Consider the following 18,223-nt stretch of genomic DNA (forward strand, 5'->3'; position numbering starts at 1 on the left):
GGGCCGGAGGTTTCGCCTGCGTGTATTCTGATTACATTCGGTTGGATTTAACCAGGTTCCCTGAATATGGCAAACGTCCCTGGCGCTACTGCAGTCATGCATGTTTCCGGCAAATCCTCCATCCATGTGGGCAAGTTGTCAGAGATTAGACTCCTGCAAATGAAGCAGCAGGGATTACTGTCACATGTAGCACTCGGTGACAGTTTCAGCTGCATGAATCTGTAAAGAAAAGTTCATCAATGAGGTGTGTCACGCAGGAGGAGGTCAGTTGTTTCCCTTTGAGTGCTTCACAGATACTGCTTGAATGCACGCCGTTATACAGGCTCTGGCACGAGATAAGATGTCTTTCAGAATTAGCAGCAATCCGCGCTCTCCATTTCATTCAAAGCGGGAAAAGTCGGCAGAATTGCTTAAAAAATGAATAGCATCACGCAGGATTAAATTAAAACACATTAATACCAAACTGTCTGCCAATCAGATGCAGAAACACACTCACGCTGCATCATCAGTAATCAAGCTCTCAGCTGTGCCCAATCAAGGTCAAGCCACATGCCTCCAAACAGCCACTATCACTTCCTGCTGAACATGACAACATCATGCCCAGCGGTCAACTTACTCACAGTGTTTTTGCGCCTTTGGGCTCTTTTGAAAATGAAGTTATAAAAATGATCTCCGGTTTGCACTTAGCTTTTTGGAAGCTTGCTAGTAAAAGTAAGATTTTTTTAAAAAAACCCTTCACCACTTCCCATTCAGCCAGTTCTGCGCCGTGTGTCTAACTGAGAGACTGAGATGCTCATCAAAATACATTAAACCACAGGATTTAATCTAGTGTACCATGACGGAAACATTAAATATCAATTACTGTGCTCTGAATTATCCTCCAGGCACAGTGCCGTGTGGTACAAATTTAGACATGGGAATGAAAGCGTGATTTCATGGGTAGAATTTAGAAAAGCGCACGCGAGAGGAGTCGATTTGTTTTACTTAATGGATGTGTTTGCCTCCGTACTGCTGCAGTAAAAGTGCAGAAGAGCAACCATCATCACTGGGACCAAAGCAGCAACTACTGCCATCCCCCACATGCCAGCCACGGCAAGACATGGAGCAGCCCAAGCCACCCACACAACCAGCAGGACCACTGCAAATGTAAGTTATCATTTGTGACAGCACTGCTGCTGGCGAGACACCATAGCAGGAGCCTTTTCTTCAGCACATTTGTTAAATCTTTTCCAAGAGGTTTACTCCAACACTGTTCCCACATTCCCTTCTTTTGTTGCGTGTTCCCATGAGCGTGTTCTGCCGCTGTGGACGCGAATAAAATGTCATGCTTGATGTGGTTTTGCTCTAACCGTACTGGCCTTTTGATACGTGTAGTGCTATGTCTCCTTTCAGCTCTGGTGAGTGGTGGCTTCTCCCCTTCCTCCACAGCCACCTCAGGCTTCAGCAGCCAGGGTAGCAACACGCTGCCCTGCCCCTTCCCGCCGATCGCTCCCACCAGCCCCCGTGGCTCGACTGGCAAGAGGAGGAACAGGAAGAAGGACCACAAGAGCTCACGTATGACAAAGCGCCTGCCTCTTCCTGTTTGCTCAACAAGAAGGGGCCAGGTCAACCAATATACAAAAACAAACATTTTCTCATTTAATCCCCTGAGTTGTGAGATTTATAAGTGTTTGTATTATTTTGTCCGCCCCATTTATATCACTGAGGCTAGGTTAAATAATGGAAACACGTCTCTGCACAATGCAATAAACTTTCAACAAATCCTAAACAATTTAACCTCCATGAAGGTGGGATTTATTGCAGGACTGTTGTGTTATACTGCATTAGCTTTAGCCAGGTGTACCTATTAACTGGTAGCTGTGTGTATGCATAGGATGTCTGCCTCCAACTTGATGCAGTGGAGGTGAAGGGATTTGTTTGGGGATTTAAAGGATTTAATGTGACACCTCTGTCAGCATTTTATTCGTTTTTGGCTCTTTGATATATACAGTATATTTACACAAACACAGAGATATATCGTTGGACAAATTAATAAGAGAGATTTGTAAGTATTATACTCATTAAAGCAACATAATCCACAGACCTTACTGTCACTGTCAGACTCAACAGTTTTAATGGAGACTGTTACTTTTCATGTAGCACCATCATCAGGTCAAAATGTCAATGCATCCGGATACCTGCAAAACTAATGATAGTCCCAGAAGCTTCAGCTGTAATTTGTGTTTGGAGCAAATTAGCAAATGTTATCATGCTAAACATGCTAAATGTTATAGGAACATGGTAAACATCGTACTTTGTAGTCATCAGCACGTTGCAGGAACATGGTAAACATTGTACTTGTTGATCATCAGCACGTTAGCATTGTCACTATTAGCATGTGGTCATTAGCATTTAGCTGAAAGCACCATTGTGCCCATGTGCAAGCTCACGGAGCTGCTCGCATGGCCATAGACTCAGCACAGTGTGGTTTTTCAGTGCTTCACATTAAATTCCATTCACATGACTGCGTTGTAGAATAAAAGCTATCTGCAGGGGCTAGATCCCCCCCCAGAGGTGAAGAGAGAGATGTTTTTGTATTTTAAGTGAACTGACCCTTTAAAGATGTTCCGCAGCTCGGTTAAAAACACCTTCCCATCCTGTTTCGCTCCCTCGGTGTGTGAACACATTTGACTGATCGCTGACGTAAACGTGACTGACACAAACGCTGATAAGTGACTCATTCCCTTCCCATTCCCTTGTCGTCTCTGTGGGTACACGTCTCTTCCCCTTACCCTCCTCCATTTTTTGTCTCCCACAATCCCTCTGTTGTTCCATTTATCTGTCACTTCTCCACTAATATCTCTCTCTGATGTGTCCCCTCCCTCCCTGCCTGTCCCTCAGTATCCCTGGCGTCCAGTTCTGTCGGCCCGGGGGGGCAGGTTTTTCATGTGGAAACGAGCGAGGTCGTCCTGAGGGGGGATCCGCTCACAGGTTTTGGGATCCAGCTGCAGGGGGGTGTCTTTGCCACAGAGACCCTGTCCGCTCCCCCGGTCATCCGCTTTATTGAGCCCGACAGCCCAGCTGAGAGGTAACGCGCTGAGACACCTAACGAGTAAACAAATATCATATGGGGAGTCACCTTGAACTAGGCGGCCCCGGTGTTAATCATTCAGCCACATGTGAAAAAAAAGGCTAATTTTAGCCCGGTGTCTCGATGAGTATTTCAACTGAGGCCATGCACGCTAGCGCTGCTGTGGATCACAAAGTGGGGGTCAGGGCCTACAGAAGGGGTCACAGGATGAATTTGAGGGGTCATAAGATGATTTAAAGCAGAAGAAAAATACTGTCTGCTATGCAAAGATGTGCTTATTATTTCAGACTTTAATCTCATCTCTGCTTTCTATCAGCAATGCTTGCAGTGTCGGTCTGGGCATGGTAATGTCTGTCAGACCAGACTCATCAATACCTGAACTATTGGATGATTTGCCCTAAATTCTTTTTTCCCACAGACATTCATGGTCTCCAGATGATGAATCCTAATGTGTGAAATGATCCCTTGACTTCTTCTATACCATGGCACTCCCATCAGCCTCAGCTTTGTGTTAAATGCTAATTCACAAATGCTAGCACGCCAGCATCCTGAACCAAAGAACCAAATTACAAGCTGCCACAACTGTAATAAATGGAATACACTTCCTGTCTCTCTCCTTTGGACATTTTTAACACTAAGGCATTACTGGTGGACTATTGCTTGTCCATGTAAACAATACAACACTAGATACAGCATAAATTTCATGTTTGAGCCTTATTTTCTAGCTCGTTTTCATCTGATAGCTTAATTCTTGCTTCAGGTCTGCAGTACTGCGTTGTCGCGACAGAGCCAGGCCTCGAAGTTAATTTTCTCTCTCTTAGTGTCAGAGTGTTCACAAAATATGTGACTAATGAAAAACAGGTCCAATATTTACTCTGGCAACTATCGGCCGAAAGAATTGGTCATAATCCGTGCTCTAGTTTTGTTCCCCATTGGACTGAACAGACTCGGGACCTACTGCTAGACTCCTAAAGGGGCAGGAAGTGGTGAAACACCCGTGACACAGCTACGGGAAATGACTCAGAGGTGCGCCATCTCCAGTATTAGTGGTCTTTGGTTGGACTGGCAGGTGGTAGGGGTCACAAAATTTGGGTCACAAGTAGATATTAATTTATTTTAGGGCCATAAAAGCTGTCAGCTCTTGGCATGGTGATTGTTTATTTCCTTTGAGCGAGGTCAGAGCCTAAAATCACAAGGTCAACAGATCAGCCTCAGTAATTTATAACCACGGCAGTCGTAGATTTATCACATTATCTATGAGACATTGATGCAGCCAGTGTTTGTTTTTAATGGTGAAAAGCCACCTTTATCAGTATGTAACATTGTATTGATCAAGACTAGTCTAATTAACACCCAGCTCCGATCAGGCCAGCGAGACGTATCCGTCCTTGTCTTGCAAGATTAATGGTGGTGTCTGTGCCGGCAGTGCCGGGCCGTCTCCCCTGGGTCTTGTAACATGATTAGTCCGGCAGCAGTTGGACAGGAGTGACTCGAGTACAGCGTCCCACTGCGATGTTGGTGTGTCAGTCTCCATACAAGGTTAATGAGCAGTGGTGGTTAGTGAATTAATAGCAGTTGACAGTGCTTCTGTGTTTGCCCTTGCAATTAGGGGTCTGATCAAATGTGAGATAGATGTGTGATTTTTTTCTCTCTCTCTCTCTATGTGTGCTTGCTTATTATGGTGATTTTCAAGTGCAAGTAAGGTCAGTGAGTCAGTGTGTTTACGTCAAGCCCGGAGGCTGCATTTCATGTTATAGATGGCATTTTAAACATTTAGCCTATGTGACATGTGGTGTCATACAGGCTGAATGTGTCACTCGTCAGATCCATGTGACTGAAAGCAGGGATACAAAGCTTTGCTGATGCTTGTGTGGGGATAGTGAGGCCATTAGCAGATTTAATAGAAAGTTAAGCACCCACATTTTTGGAAATGTATTAGACATTTATGAAGTAGTCGGGGCGCATTTATCATTGTCACAATATGCAAAGTGTTCTTCTTTTCTAGCTCTGTGGATGATATTGCAGACTGTCATATAGTGAAATGTTTTTTGCTATTTATGTATTCCTATTGCACATGGGGAATGTGATTGGTTGCAGACTCACAGCCTATTGAAGATGACCTCTCCTTCTCACAGACCATTTGCCTGATGAAAGCTGAGCACTGAAACGTTGCGAATGAATGTGAGCTAGACAGCGTGCAGGAGTTTGTATGCAACTTTTTTGCTTTCATAACATTTTTTAATTTGATATCTGTGAGACATTCGTTCCTGCAAGGACTTTAAAGCTCTACTTGCTGGTATTTTTAAATAGTATTTGCTGCTGTTCTAAGAAGTGTGTGAGTGTGTGTAATGGCTGCTTTGTGGGATGGAACTTCTTCATACTGACAGGTGTTTCTTTTATTTTGTCCAGCCCATTTCTGTCAGCGAAGTTAGGCTTGATAACAGAAGCACTTCTCTGCATAATGCAATACAATTCAACAGTAGCAAACACTACATCCACAAATGTAACTATGAAGTTGAATCAATGCCTTACGGAAACATTTTTAACAAAAAGCAAATATTATAAACTTCATGAGGTAGGATTGATTGTGGGGCTGTTGTATTAGACCGCGTTAGTTTTAATTGGTGTAACCAAAACTGTCATTTGTTCTTGTGTCTCTCTTGTAAAACAAATGTTAACTTTACTTTAAGAAAAGTAAAGTTTAACGAACTACAAGTCTGATTCTAAAAAAGTTGGGATGCTTTTTAAAACAAAACAAAATGTGATAATTTAGTAATCCTGAAAACATATTCTCAATTAAAAACAGTACAAAGACAATATATTTAATGATTAACCTAACCTTCATTTGATTTTTGTAAATATCTGCTTTCTCTGAATTTGATGGCAGCAGCATGTTTCAAACAAGTTGGGACAGGAGCAACAAAAGACTGGGAAAGTTGTGAAATGCTCCAAAAACACCTGTTTGGATCATTCCACAGGTAAACTGGTTCATTGGTAACAGGTGATAGTATCATGATTGGGTATTAAAAGAGCAACCTGGAAAGGTTCAGTTGTTCACAAGTAACGATGGAGCAAATTTCACCACTTTGAACACATGATTGTATGAAAGATTACTGCATGGACTCAGGAACACTTCGTAAAACCATTGTTTTTGTGTTTTCTGTGTGAAGGTGTGGGCTGTTGCAGGTTGGGGACAGGCTGTTGTCCATTAATGGGATCCCGACTGAAGATGGCACTTTGGAGGAAGCCCATCAGCTGCTCAGAGACTCCGCTCTGGCCAATAAGGTCACAGTGGAGATCGAGTTTGACGTCGCAGGTATCGTATTATGAAGATGATTTCTTATTGTGCCATCATGTTATATTTGTGCCTTCCTACTCAAATTTATCTTGCATCCAATCCCAATTAGAGTCAGTGGTTCCCAGCAGTGGCACCTTCCATGTTAAACTACCCAAGAGGAGAGGCGTGGAGCTGGGCATCACCATCAGTGGTGAGTCTGTTAGTAACAAGACATACAGCAGGGGGCAGTGTTGCTCAATAATACTCCACAGACATGCACACTGTAATTCTCCTTTGAATCAATGTTCTGTGATCCATAAAACTCAGGCTTGCAAAACCATGAGGTTACATACCTCATTACCCCTGAATAATACAGGCCAGTACCGCTATTCATCGTTTCCCTTTCAGCTCTAACTAGCTCTGAAAAACACAAACAGGAAGTTCGTGCAACAAAAAGAAAAGGAAGTTTTAAAGCGTTGAGAGTCAACACGGCTTTATCCTTCATCTCATACATCCCAAAATAAAAACACTGATGACTGAACACTTTTGTTCTGTTTCACCAGCAAGTAAGAAACCTGGGAAGCCGCTCATCATCTCTGACATCAGAAAAGGAAGCATAGCACACAGGTACGTCCTATCATCACTCACAGCTAATGATGCCACTGCTGAGCATTTTATTGCTCTAAGTCACATACATTTCTTATATAAATACGAAAAATGGTTTGTGGCTCTCAGTACTGGTGAAGTTCAGGGAGACACTCAACACTTTAAGGTCCAGGGTGAACTAGGTTTTCGAGGCTTATGTGGGATTATTCATGAAAAAAATAACATTGTTTTGTGAATCCACTGTGTAATACACTCGTAATTGGATTGCGCTATCAAAACTGGATCAGTAGGGCAGAGCAGCGACATTTCAGGGAGGGCTCAGTGTTGATTAGGTTGAGGGTGAGGTTACGGTCACCCCCAAGGATCCCACTGAGACACCAGGCTAATAGGATTTTCATACTGAGTCAGGAGATGCAGCTCCCTGCTCCCAGTTAACCGTTGTGATCCTCTCGCTCTTGTGTCCGGCAGAACAGGAACTCTGGAGCCTGGAGACAGGCTGCTGGCCATCGACAGCGTGCGTCTGGAGAACTGCACCATGGAGGACGCCATGCACGTCCTGCAGCAGGCCGAGGACATGGTCAAGCTCCGAATCCAGAAGGATGAGGACAACATTGGTACATGAATCCCTTAAAACACCAAATATATGTCCTGTGTAGAAGCAGGAGTGGGAAGTAACCAAGTACACTTCCTCAAGTACTTAAGCACAATTTTGAGGCTTTTAGCTTCAACATTGATGCTGTTTATATTTTAGCTCCTACATAAATATGATAAACTGTCATAGATTAAACCAGTGGTTCCTCTTTGGCTTTCCACCTGACAACATTTCATATGTCCACTAACGAGTGATTTCTCCAGTGGTTCTATTTAAAGAGCTGCTCTAGACGAAATTCAAACTCAAATTTGTGCAGCTGAATTTTTTCTTTTTTTTTTCTTTCCATCCCCTTTAATTATCTTGTGACCCCTCAGATTCATCTTGTGACCCTTTGAAGGGGGCCTGACCCCTAGGTTGGGACCACAGGACTTCGTCTACAAGTGACAAGTACTTGCTATATTGGTTTGGGTTTTTTTTTTTTGGCAACCAGTTAATTGATTTATTGCTTGGTCCATATGTATATCAGAAAATAGTAACTATTGGTAACCCAACAGTCCAAACTCCAAATATATTAAAGAGGAACATTTTTCAACCTGGAGCCTATTTTCCTGTGTTTTTGTGTCTTAATTGACTTGTGGGGCCAACAATTTTTGATGCTGGTCCAGTATTGAGGGAGAGGAAGGAGGGTAACGCTCTGTTGAGTTAAATAGCTCCTGTTATTTGTCCATTTGCGCAAACATTTTTATATATTTTAGCATAAAAAGTGTTCTATGTGTGTCCCCCATGTGCTGCAGATGAGCTGGAGATGTCAGGCTCTATAATCTACACCGTTGAGCTGAAGAGATATAACGGACCACTGGGCATCACGATTTCTGGAACAGAGGAGCCCTTTGACCCCATTGTCATTTCTGGCCTCACCAAGAAAGGCCTGGCAGAGAGGTGAGAGGAGGGCAGAGGTGAGAGGTGAGGAATGAGAGGCCGAGGGTTCAAGACAGTTATTTGAGAAGATGGTGACGCTTAGATTAGGCTGAGGTTAGTCAAATCTGTAGCAGCCCCCTTTGGAAACTGCTCATTTTTTTTCTAAAATAAACAAGACAGTACACAATGGCTGTCTCGTCTTTTTCTGTAACAAGAAGCCTCTTTGTTTCCGTCTCAGTCAGCGTGCTGGCAGCCTGACAGGCTTCCCGGCCCGCCTGTCGGTACTGTCTGGTATACTCTGGTATCTCTGTCTCCTCTGCTCTCCTAACCCTGCAGGACCGGGGCCATCCATATAGGGGACCGAGTCCTGGCCATCAACGGGGTCAGTCTGAAAGGAAAACCACTGAGCGAGGCCATCCACCTCCTGCAGATGGCCGGCGAGTCAGTCACCCTCAAGATCAAAAAACAAGCCGACCGTAGGTTTCCTTTCCCTCGACTCATTACTTAGTTACTTGATCTTACAAATGCAGTTTGAGAACTGAGACAAAAACAAGCAAAATACAAAAAGCTGGGAAAACAATCATTAAAACAAATAAAAGGGGGGTAGATAATAATGGTAGAAGGATTCATAATGGTGTTGCGTTATGACACAACATTAAAATTCACTTCACATTTCATTTTGACTGTTTCATGGGCTTAAAACATCATTTTTTTCCCCCAAATGTTTTTGTTCTGTTATACAATCCCACCATCCCTCTCATGGTGAGAAAGCATTTTAAAAGCTTTATTAAATTCCACTTTTCAAAAAGTTGCAAAGCACTTTATACGACAAAGGACAAACCGTTGAGTTTTTAACTTGCCTTTAAAATAAATGCATTGATTTAGGTGTTTCTGAAGCTTAAAGGCAGTGAAAGTGATGCCGTGGAAATGACAGGAAGTGCATCTCTTCCCTGCGTAATGCTGATGTGATCTGCTGTTCATTCCCAGAGTCTGATGGCCGGCAGCTTCCGGACAGAGAGGCTGGGTTTTTAAGTGACACAGAGGATGAACTGACAGACTTCCAGAAGACCAGTAAACACTCTGAGGTCTACTCCGCCACTGTGCCCAGTATAGACTCTGCAATGAGCTCCTGGGATAGCTCAGGGTTTGACGCAGGCTACAGTAGCCAAGGTGAGCCTCACAGGACGCTCGCTGTCAAAAAATGACCCATTTCCTGTGTCGAATCTGATGAGGTCAGTGGATTGTCTCGGTTTTTCAGGGACATATCTTCACAAAGCGTCCGATATATTGCTCAATCCAAATGAGTGGCGGCGTACGAAGCCCAGGAGCCAAACCAGTTCCAGCTCTGCAGGTCTAGTCCACCACCAGTCAGCGCTGTATGATGGGAGATTCACTGAGGACGAGTGGGACAAGATACCTGGGTGAGCACACACGCCTGCAGACTCCTTCCTGTCAACATCTCGTTTCGTGTCAGTGCAGCGTTGAGTGTTTTTGATTTCACAGTAAATTGGTTTTAATCACATTTTGTGCGCAAGCAGTGGTGGAAAATAACCAAAGTAGCAGCTTAAATGGTTTGTTCATATTTCTACTTTGCCACATTTCAGAGAACTCAAGTGATAAACTCGTTGTGAAAGATTAAACCAGCAGTTCCACAGCCTTCTTGGCCTTTGACCCCTGACAAAAAAGCTGTGCCTAGCTGGGACCCCCTGCCCTCTTTCAGATGTCTATAATTTTTTAGCAAAGAAAAATAAATACAGATTTGTGTAGCTTCATTCCTCTCTGATTTATTATCTTACATGACCCCCTCAGATTTATCTGTGAACCTTTAGAGGGGCCCGACCCCGGGTTGGGTACAGCAGGACCAGTACCTACCTGTATATAAAGCAGCTTAAACTAGCTTCACCAGCTGCAGTAAAATGATTTTTACACATTGATAAATCAGTATTACAATACAATCATGTGTCAGTCACAATGATATTTAGCCAATAATACTCCAGTACTATTATTTAGGAAATGATCTGAGTGCTTTTTCCACCACTGTGAATCAAAGCTTCTGTGATTTTCTTTTCCCTCTTTTGGGTTCATTGACGAAGGCAGGCTGAATTCATTTTGTCTTGTATGCTTTCACGTGTTGTGCTTTTCCAAACTGTCCTTTTCTCTTCTTTCTCAGGTATTCTCTTTCTCATCTGCTTTACTAACTGCCCACGAGCTCTTTGGTGTTTCACATAGATGCATCTTTTTCTGTCACCCCTTGTCCACACCAAAAACGCTTCCTCAGAAAGCACCTAAAGCGCCCAAGGAGACATCAGCCTTATCTGTCTCTACACACTTGACTCTTTTTTTTTTTTTTTCCCTGAACTTTTGTGTCACATGCTTTCAACTTTCTGCTATTTTTTTTGGTGACTTTTGTAAAATTGAACTCCTCAATAAAGGCTTTATCTAATCTAGCGGACTCCTCAGCGTTTGAGCTGCCACAAGTGAGACAATTTACAGTATAAACCCTCAATGTGAGCGATTTTCCAAAGGGACTCTCCAGCACGCAGCCCCAAAAACTGCATTTCCCATGCTGCTTTTTTTAAGCAGCTCCAGCCTCGAGACCACAGGGCTGCTCTTACGTTCTGGTTCCTGCGTTGTCATAGATTCATCAGCCCCCCTCGTTGCCATGGCACCCTGAACCAGGAAGACAGCTTCTGGTCCCAGGCTCTGCAGGACCTCGAGACCTGCGGCCAGTCAGAGATTCTCAGGGAGCTGGAGGTAGGCCTGCCTGTCATCTGCACCCCCCTCCCGCTCCTGTTTCCTCCTCCATCTGCTTTGTCCTCATGTATTCATAGATCGGTGTCAGCCCATGCCAGATGAAGCATTATGATAATCGCCAGAGTGTGTAATCTGTTATTAAATCTGACAAGGCAGGCCAGGCACCTGCTGGCCTCTTAATCAGGCCCTGCGTACACTTCATGTACACTAAATGTTTGTGTTTTTATTTCTTTTTGAAGCAGGATGCTCTAATAATCCCTGTGATTTTTTGCTCTTTCAGGCATCCATGACAGGTAGCGCTCTCAGTCTGTACCTAGAGGAGACCAAAACCAACGAAGACACAATGTTTCCATCTGAAATTAGTCCCATTAAGAGGGAAGGAATCCAAAGCGAGTCTAAGAACAAAAGCAACGTGAACATGTCGACTGGAACCAGAGACGTATCATCCCGGGGCAAAGGGGACCCCTCTGATATTTTGTCCCCTACCACCCTGGCACTGCACAAGGTAGTCCTGCTAATGACTTAAAAAAAATCCACTTTGTCTCAGAACAAACAATGGAAAATTCACACATAGGAAACACTTGATTACAGCCCACAAATTACAGTGTAAATATTTTCTACATCACAGGTGCCAGTGAAATACTTACTTAGTATCCACAGGTGGATGTAATGGATGTAGTACAGGGAACAAGATGGGAAGAAATGTGGATGCAATGTTTGTCCGTTCATATTTGACGACATTCTTCTCTTACCATCAGATTAATCCTACACTGGATCCCAAGCTACATTTCTTAAAAACATACAAATAAACTATCTTTTTGATATAGCTGTAAAGCCAGACTCCTCTTTCCAGCCTTAGGTTTTGATCCACAGCAACACTAATAAAGTAAAAAACGATATTAGAATTACTTGAAACAATAACCCGATTTTACCCTATTTTACCCATTCCCTCTTCCTTTTACCTGGTAAGTCTTTTAAAAAATACTTTCCTCTTAAAGGGCCAGTGTGTAGGATTTAGCAGAAATATGATATTCATAATTACGTTAACCTTAGTGTGCAATCACTTGAAAAAAAGAATGGCTGTGTTTTCGTTACCTTAGAATAAGATCTTTATGTCTACAGGGAGCAGGTTTTCTTCCACAGAGTCCACCATGTTGCACCACCATGTTTCTACAGTAGCCCAGAATGGACAAACCAAACACAGCGCCCTTCAGGCCTTCAGCAGCCACTGTAGGGGGAGAGACCTTTCAGTCATTACTCCCTTGACCTGTTTTATATCAGCATTTCCATAAAAGGTATTTTATTGATACCTCATATATACACTGTATAATTCCACTGTCATTTGTGTGCTGTATCCTGCAGTGTTAGTCAAGCATCAAGTTGAAAATGTGATCATCGATCAGTCAGTCAGCTGCACTCACTACTTGATGAACATGGCTCAAACAACAGTATCCTGAGGGAATCTGCCCATTATGAAGTTTATACCTGCGTGCCTCCTTTGCTTAACTCACCGTGCCTGTCGGTACAGTGTAACTGGACCCAATGGATACCTGGCCAGTCAGGACTTGCAGTGTGTGTACAACAAAAACACACAACACTCATTATGCGCTACCTTGGCAGCTGCACACGCTGTGACCCCATCCTGTGCCTGCGTACTTGTTTGCTGTCGTCTGTGCATCTCGCCGCGCTGCGTTCGACTGAGCGCCTGACTGGGCTGAAACTGGGGCAGTAATAACAGGGCGCATCACCGTCCTGCAGCATGGAAATTACAAATGTTTTGAGTTGACACATTCGACGTGATATCATGGAAAGTTATCTCACCTTACAGCCGTTTCTTGTTGTGGTTAAACCTGCTGACCTTGTTGTAGTGGCGGTCTAAGTCCAGAGAGAAACAAATGAGACAGAGGCGTGTGTCTGTAAAAACTTCAGCTGTTTAGTATATACAGCAGGTGGAAGGTGGACACAATAACAGACACCTGTACAGTGCTGTAAGAAGCACAAAAGCTGTGCAACAGTTACTACAATTGTGAAGTAAAAGTTTGCAAGATGCTAAAAATACCTGGTACAGTTTATATTTTATGAACTATCATACAGCTTTAATGTGTTTTTCATCCCGCCACCAAATTAAAGGAACTGTGTATTCACTTTCTCAAAAGGTTGGATAAGAAGATCAATACCACTCTCACATTACTACCAGCGCAGGTTAGCTTATCTTATCCTAGCTTAGCATCCACTCTAGAAAGTCCCTGCACATGAGAAAGAAAACAAGTTACATACATTACAAACATATTAGTTAGTGAGCTTAAGAGATGCTTTTAGTAGAATTTTGTTATTTTGGGGTAAATTCCTGTTTCTAGTCTTTATGCTAAGCTAGGCTAACTGTCTAGCTCCAGCTTCATATTTAAGAGACAGATATATAACTCTATTTATTTATATTTTAAGTGCCTGAACTGACTGTTAAAGGGAAACATGAAATCAGAATCAGTTTACTTGTCATGGGGTAGCACTGCTGACTCAGCCTGAGAAAGTAGTTCTTTAATATATAATGTTGTATACTGTCTTCTGAGACGCTGGTGGGAACTTTGTCAAGTCTTGGAGACTTTAAATTTTTAACGTGAAGTCTATTTAGAAACTGGAGATGTGCAGTTTAGAGGTTGCAGGCATTTAGGAGGCAGCTGGATCTATTGAAAGATGCTATTTGCTATTAGTAGGATCCAGTATTTTTGGACTATTTTTTTGTCCTCCACTACGTCAATTTCTGATCTTTCTTTTTTAAATCTCTCACGAGCCCCCCATTTTTATGAAGGTGTAATACTCAGCTGCTGGAGTATATTTTTACATAGTGTCAAAAGTCATGTGTAAAAGCCTCAAGTCTAGCTATTTATGAATATGTGCTGTGCTGTACAACCTCCATGAACTCTACGGTTCCCTGTATCTGCAGGTGACTATAAGGAAGGACCTTGAGAGCCATGACTTTGGTTTCAGTGTGTCTGACGGGCTCCTGGAGAAAGGGGTTTATGTCAACATGATTCGCCCGGATGGCCCCGCTGACCAGGCAGGGTTAAAACCTTTCGACCGCATTCTCCAGGTACTGTTTACGTCAACAAAAATTAAGATTAAAGAGATTTTCCATTTTTGGAAATTTGCTTATTTGCTTTCTGCTGAGAGTTAGGTGAAAGGATCAATACCTTTCTATAGCTACAGCACTGACTGTATATAAAGATGGATGATATGACCGCTCCCCCAAAAAAGAAGCAAAAACATTGTGATTGCCCACTGGTGACTGGTATAGGTCATAAACCCCACCCCCTCCATGTCATCACATGGGACATGGGCCAAAAAAAAGGGGGGGCGTAACATCATGATTGACAGCCGACCCTAACCTGCAACTGAGTTGGTGTGTGAACACGCCCATATCTGAGATATTTTGCCCTTATTTTTGTACAGTGGAAGGAAATGGAAATGAGTCATCCATGTTTATTATGCAGTTTATGAGCTACATCCTGCAGCTAATTAGCTTAGCATACAGACTGGGAGCAAGGGTAGATAGCTAGGGGAAACATTCTGCTGTGCTAATGCTCTCTTAGCTTTATTAGGACATACATTTATTCACTTCAGAGAGTTAGTTAAAATTATGGAAGCTACAGCTAGGAGAGTTAGCTTAGCTTAGCAACTGGCAATAGGGAAACAGCTCACCTACTCGTGAATTGTGTACAATCTGTCTGTATACATTTAAAAATTGTGAGGATTTTTCTTGCTTTTTTCCACCAAATGTTGTATTCGAACTTCTTACTTTTATTGTGTCTTGTTATGCTATTTTATCGCACTTTCTAAATGGGGTCTGGTCCATAGCTGGAAATGTTTTTTCATTGCTTGCCTGCTTGAAAATTTAATAAAATGAAGTTCTCACTAATAAAGCAATAAGCAACTTTCCCAAACAATTCCTTTTAAAGAAATCTGTTATCGCACATTGAATGACGAATGACCTAATTGATTCTGATCTTCCAGGTGAACCGTGTCAGGACCCGGGACTTGGACTGTTGTCTAACTGTGCCCTTAATTATAGAGGCAGGAGAGGGCCTGGACTTGGTCATTAGCAGGAATCCGCTGGCAGCAGCAGACACCGGGCTGCCCGACAACTGTGACGACCCCTCAAACTCGCCGTTCTGCTTTCCAGAGCGCAGAGCCAACAGCATCGCCCTGTGACCACAAGGATAGACGCTCGCTTTTGAAATCACTGTTCCGCCGGGACCTCACACACATCTCGTCACGCACGGTTAGGTTCGTCACATTGTACCTCTCAGACAGACATCCGCTCATGTTCAGCAGGCAGAACATCCAGAAACGGCCACTCTCACCACTGAAAGCATCCCTCACTCACAAAGTTGCAAGTGCATGTGTTCACTGTTGCCGGTTTTAGTCACTGTGTTCACATGATGCAGTTCAGAGGAGGCTCTGGCTTCAGGGCAGCCAGCCCCCCGACCACTTCCCCCTCCAGAGGCAAAGCCACATGCAGGGTTATATAACAGGGGAGTCATAGCTTCTGACTGAGCCAGGATGTCAACACACACGCCTCAGCTCTGGAGAGAGTCAAATGCTGCACACACACGCACTGCATACACTATCTTTTGCTTTAATGAGCTCATTGTTCCCACTGAAAGAACATTTACCCAATCGTTGTACACTTAAAATACGCACATGCAATGCTTTATGTGCATATGAAACACACACACACACGGACACACTGATGCACAAGGTGTTAATGGACTCAAGGTTCAAGCCACATTGTGCATATTGAGTTATTTCAGCCACAACTTGGCTCACGGCCCTCGTTTCCAGTCTCACCTCCACACTGCCTGCCCTAGAGAGGGGACAGTGCCTCCAAATAGACAGAAATGCTCTCTGCTACTTGCCAAGTATCATTAACTATATTTTAAATCCTATAATATCTTAATACCAGGAATGCTTGTGAAGACACTCTAACCTTTCTGCTTTAAAGTGGGTGTCCCTGATGGATAAATAGCTTCTGAATGGTTCCAGAGAGACTCTAGTGTTCGGAGATAATGTTTTTTTTTTCTCTCTCTTGATGAGCCAGCCACATGTTTACAAAGATGTATTCAGTTTCACATCCTGCACGCGTTTCTTTCTAACACTGTATCTGCACATAATGCACATTGTTCTGATACGACCTGTTTAAATTCCCCTTTGTTTTTCACTGCCACTGAGTGGATCTGCATCTCTGTATGTGGCATTGCACCAGAATGACTTGGTCCATCACTATGCTTCCTTAAGTGAATCACATCCTTTCCCAAAATGGAGGATGAAATGCCTTTCAATTTTCAGTGATGAATGATTTTGCTTTCTCTTTCACATCTGACTGGATTGATGATCTGTTCTCTTCCTCTCTACAGTAGCTGTTTTTCCTACCAGTATCTATAAGCAGGTAAAGCATGCATAGGGTTTGTCCTCAGCAAGTAGCTCTTCCTTACACAAAAAACAACACTGGAAAAATCTGCGTTTGCTCCAGCAGGATCTTTGTGAGAGTGCTCCCTTTTTTTATCATGACATTGTGTTTTTTTTATAAAGCTTTTGTGCAACAAATCTGGCAAAGCTGCCTCTCTGGAAACAAGAAACACGTTTCGTTTCATGTCTTGGCTGATGTGATGATGTTGTGAGATAGTTGCACCGTCCCGTATCTTTAGAGCAGCCTTAGAGACTGATTCATCCTTGGAACGGTCACTTTCTTTCAATCTGATTTCAGTCTCGTCTTATATTAAATGTCATGTTGTATACAGAGGCCTATTTTTAAGGTTTTATATTAATTTACTGTATTGTACTTTTACTGTATAATGTATCATGGTATGCAGTGCTTTATTTTTATTTACAGTACATGCGCATACAGTATAGTATCTTCATGTAAGCTGTGATACTGAATGTGGCTGCACAATTTCCTTGGTTTATTTCCACATCCTCCCTGAATATGTCAGGAATTGTTTCAAAGAAACTTGAAAGATTTATTGGATATTATTTTATTTTTGTTATTTAATTTATTATAAATTAAGAAATGTATTTCTTTTTATGCGAATAAAGTTATGAAACCATGGTTGATTTGGTTCTGGCTTCTGAACAGAGTTGTTTAATTTGGCTCTCCCCAATTACCCCAACACCTATGATTTTGCATCTAGCACCATCATCAGGTTCACATTCTGGTTTATGGTCAAATACCCAGTCCCACAGCCTCAGCTGTAGTGTGTGGTCCGTGCTAATTAGTAAATGTTTGAAACATAGTAAACATTGTACCAGCATAACGTTGGATTGTTAACATTGACATCCTGAGTATGTTAGCATGCTGACATTAGCATTTAGCCAACCATACCGCTGTGCCAAAATTCAGCCTCACATTCTTTTTTTTTATATTTCATCACCACCCCAATTTAGGAGTTTTAGCTCCTCCATTACCTTTGTGCGTTGCATTGTGGGAGTACAATGTTGATGGAGTCCATCAACAACAGCACACTCTAAAATCAAAACTATGCACTCTGCTATTAGTAATTAATGAGGCCACCCCAGACGATGACACAATAAATCTGCAAGAACTTGGTGAAATTGACAAGTGCTTGATGTCTCCCTAGTGAACATTGTAGCCTTTTATGCAAGTCTGCAATGCTGGTAGAATTTCATCGAATGAATTATAATGTGTAACATTCAAATGCTGTGTTTCTTTGTACTTCACTGCACTATACAGAGGTTTAAATCCAAAGTCTTAGTTCTTTGTCTCTCCCTCGACCCTTCATAGAAATGAATGTGCACACTCAGGTAACGTAAGTGCTGTCCCATTGCCGTGACGCGTGCGGAGCTCTTGCTTTCGCCTGCACCCAGTCACTTACGTTGATCATCAAGGTGACTTAAAGTCTTTGGGTGTTCAGTGCCTCAAGGGCTCAGGACAGATAGTGGAACACCAGAGACATGCCCAAATAAGCCAGTCCCATCTTGGTGGGTGAGATGT

General features: G+C 42.8%; 1 protein-coding gene across 1 annotated transcript in view; it reads left to right on the top strand.

Moving 5' to 3' along the window:
• The window catches only part of LOC121612776 (glutamate receptor-interacting protein 2-like), a 31,327-nt gene extending 15,870 nt beyond the window's left edge, over window positions 1-15,457 (top strand). Inside the window, exons 10-24 of the mRNA XM_041945860.1 lie at window positions 1,018-1,146; window positions 1,393-1,554; window positions 2,881-3,067; window positions 6,241-6,386; window positions 6,478-6,558; window positions 6,911-6,974; window positions 7,422-7,567; window positions 8,340-8,484; window positions 8,800-8,939; window positions 9,451-9,633; window positions 9,722-9,884; window positions 11,103-11,217; window positions 11,498-11,722; window positions 14,159-14,305; window positions 15,226-15,457. Coding sequence (XP_041801794.1) covers window positions 1,018-1,146; window positions 1,393-1,554; window positions 2,881-3,067; window positions 6,241-6,386; window positions 6,478-6,558; window positions 6,911-6,974; window positions 7,422-7,567; window positions 8,340-8,484; window positions 8,800-8,939; window positions 9,451-9,633; window positions 9,722-9,884; window positions 11,103-11,217; window positions 11,498-11,722; window positions 14,159-14,305; window positions 15,226-15,423 — 2,231 coding nt within the window. The 3' untranslated portion in view covers window positions 15,424-15,457. The remainder of the gene's footprint in view (window positions 1-1,017; window positions 1,147-1,392; window positions 1,555-2,880; window positions 3,068-6,240; window positions 6,387-6,477; window positions 6,559-6,910; window positions 6,975-7,421; window positions 7,568-8,339; window positions 8,485-8,799; window positions 8,940-9,450; window positions 9,634-9,721; window positions 9,885-11,102; window positions 11,218-11,497; window positions 11,723-14,158; window positions 14,306-15,225) is intronic.
• The last annotated feature ends 2,766 nt before the right edge of the window (window positions 15,458-18,223 follow it).

This window comes from Chelmon rostratus, chromosome 10 (genome assembly GCF_017976325.1).
Source record: "Chelmon rostratus isolate fCheRos1 chromosome 10, fCheRos1.pri, whole genome shotgun sequence".
NCBI lineage: Eukaryota > Metazoa > Chordata > Actinopteri > Chaetodontiformes > Chaetodontidae > Chelmon > Chelmon rostratus.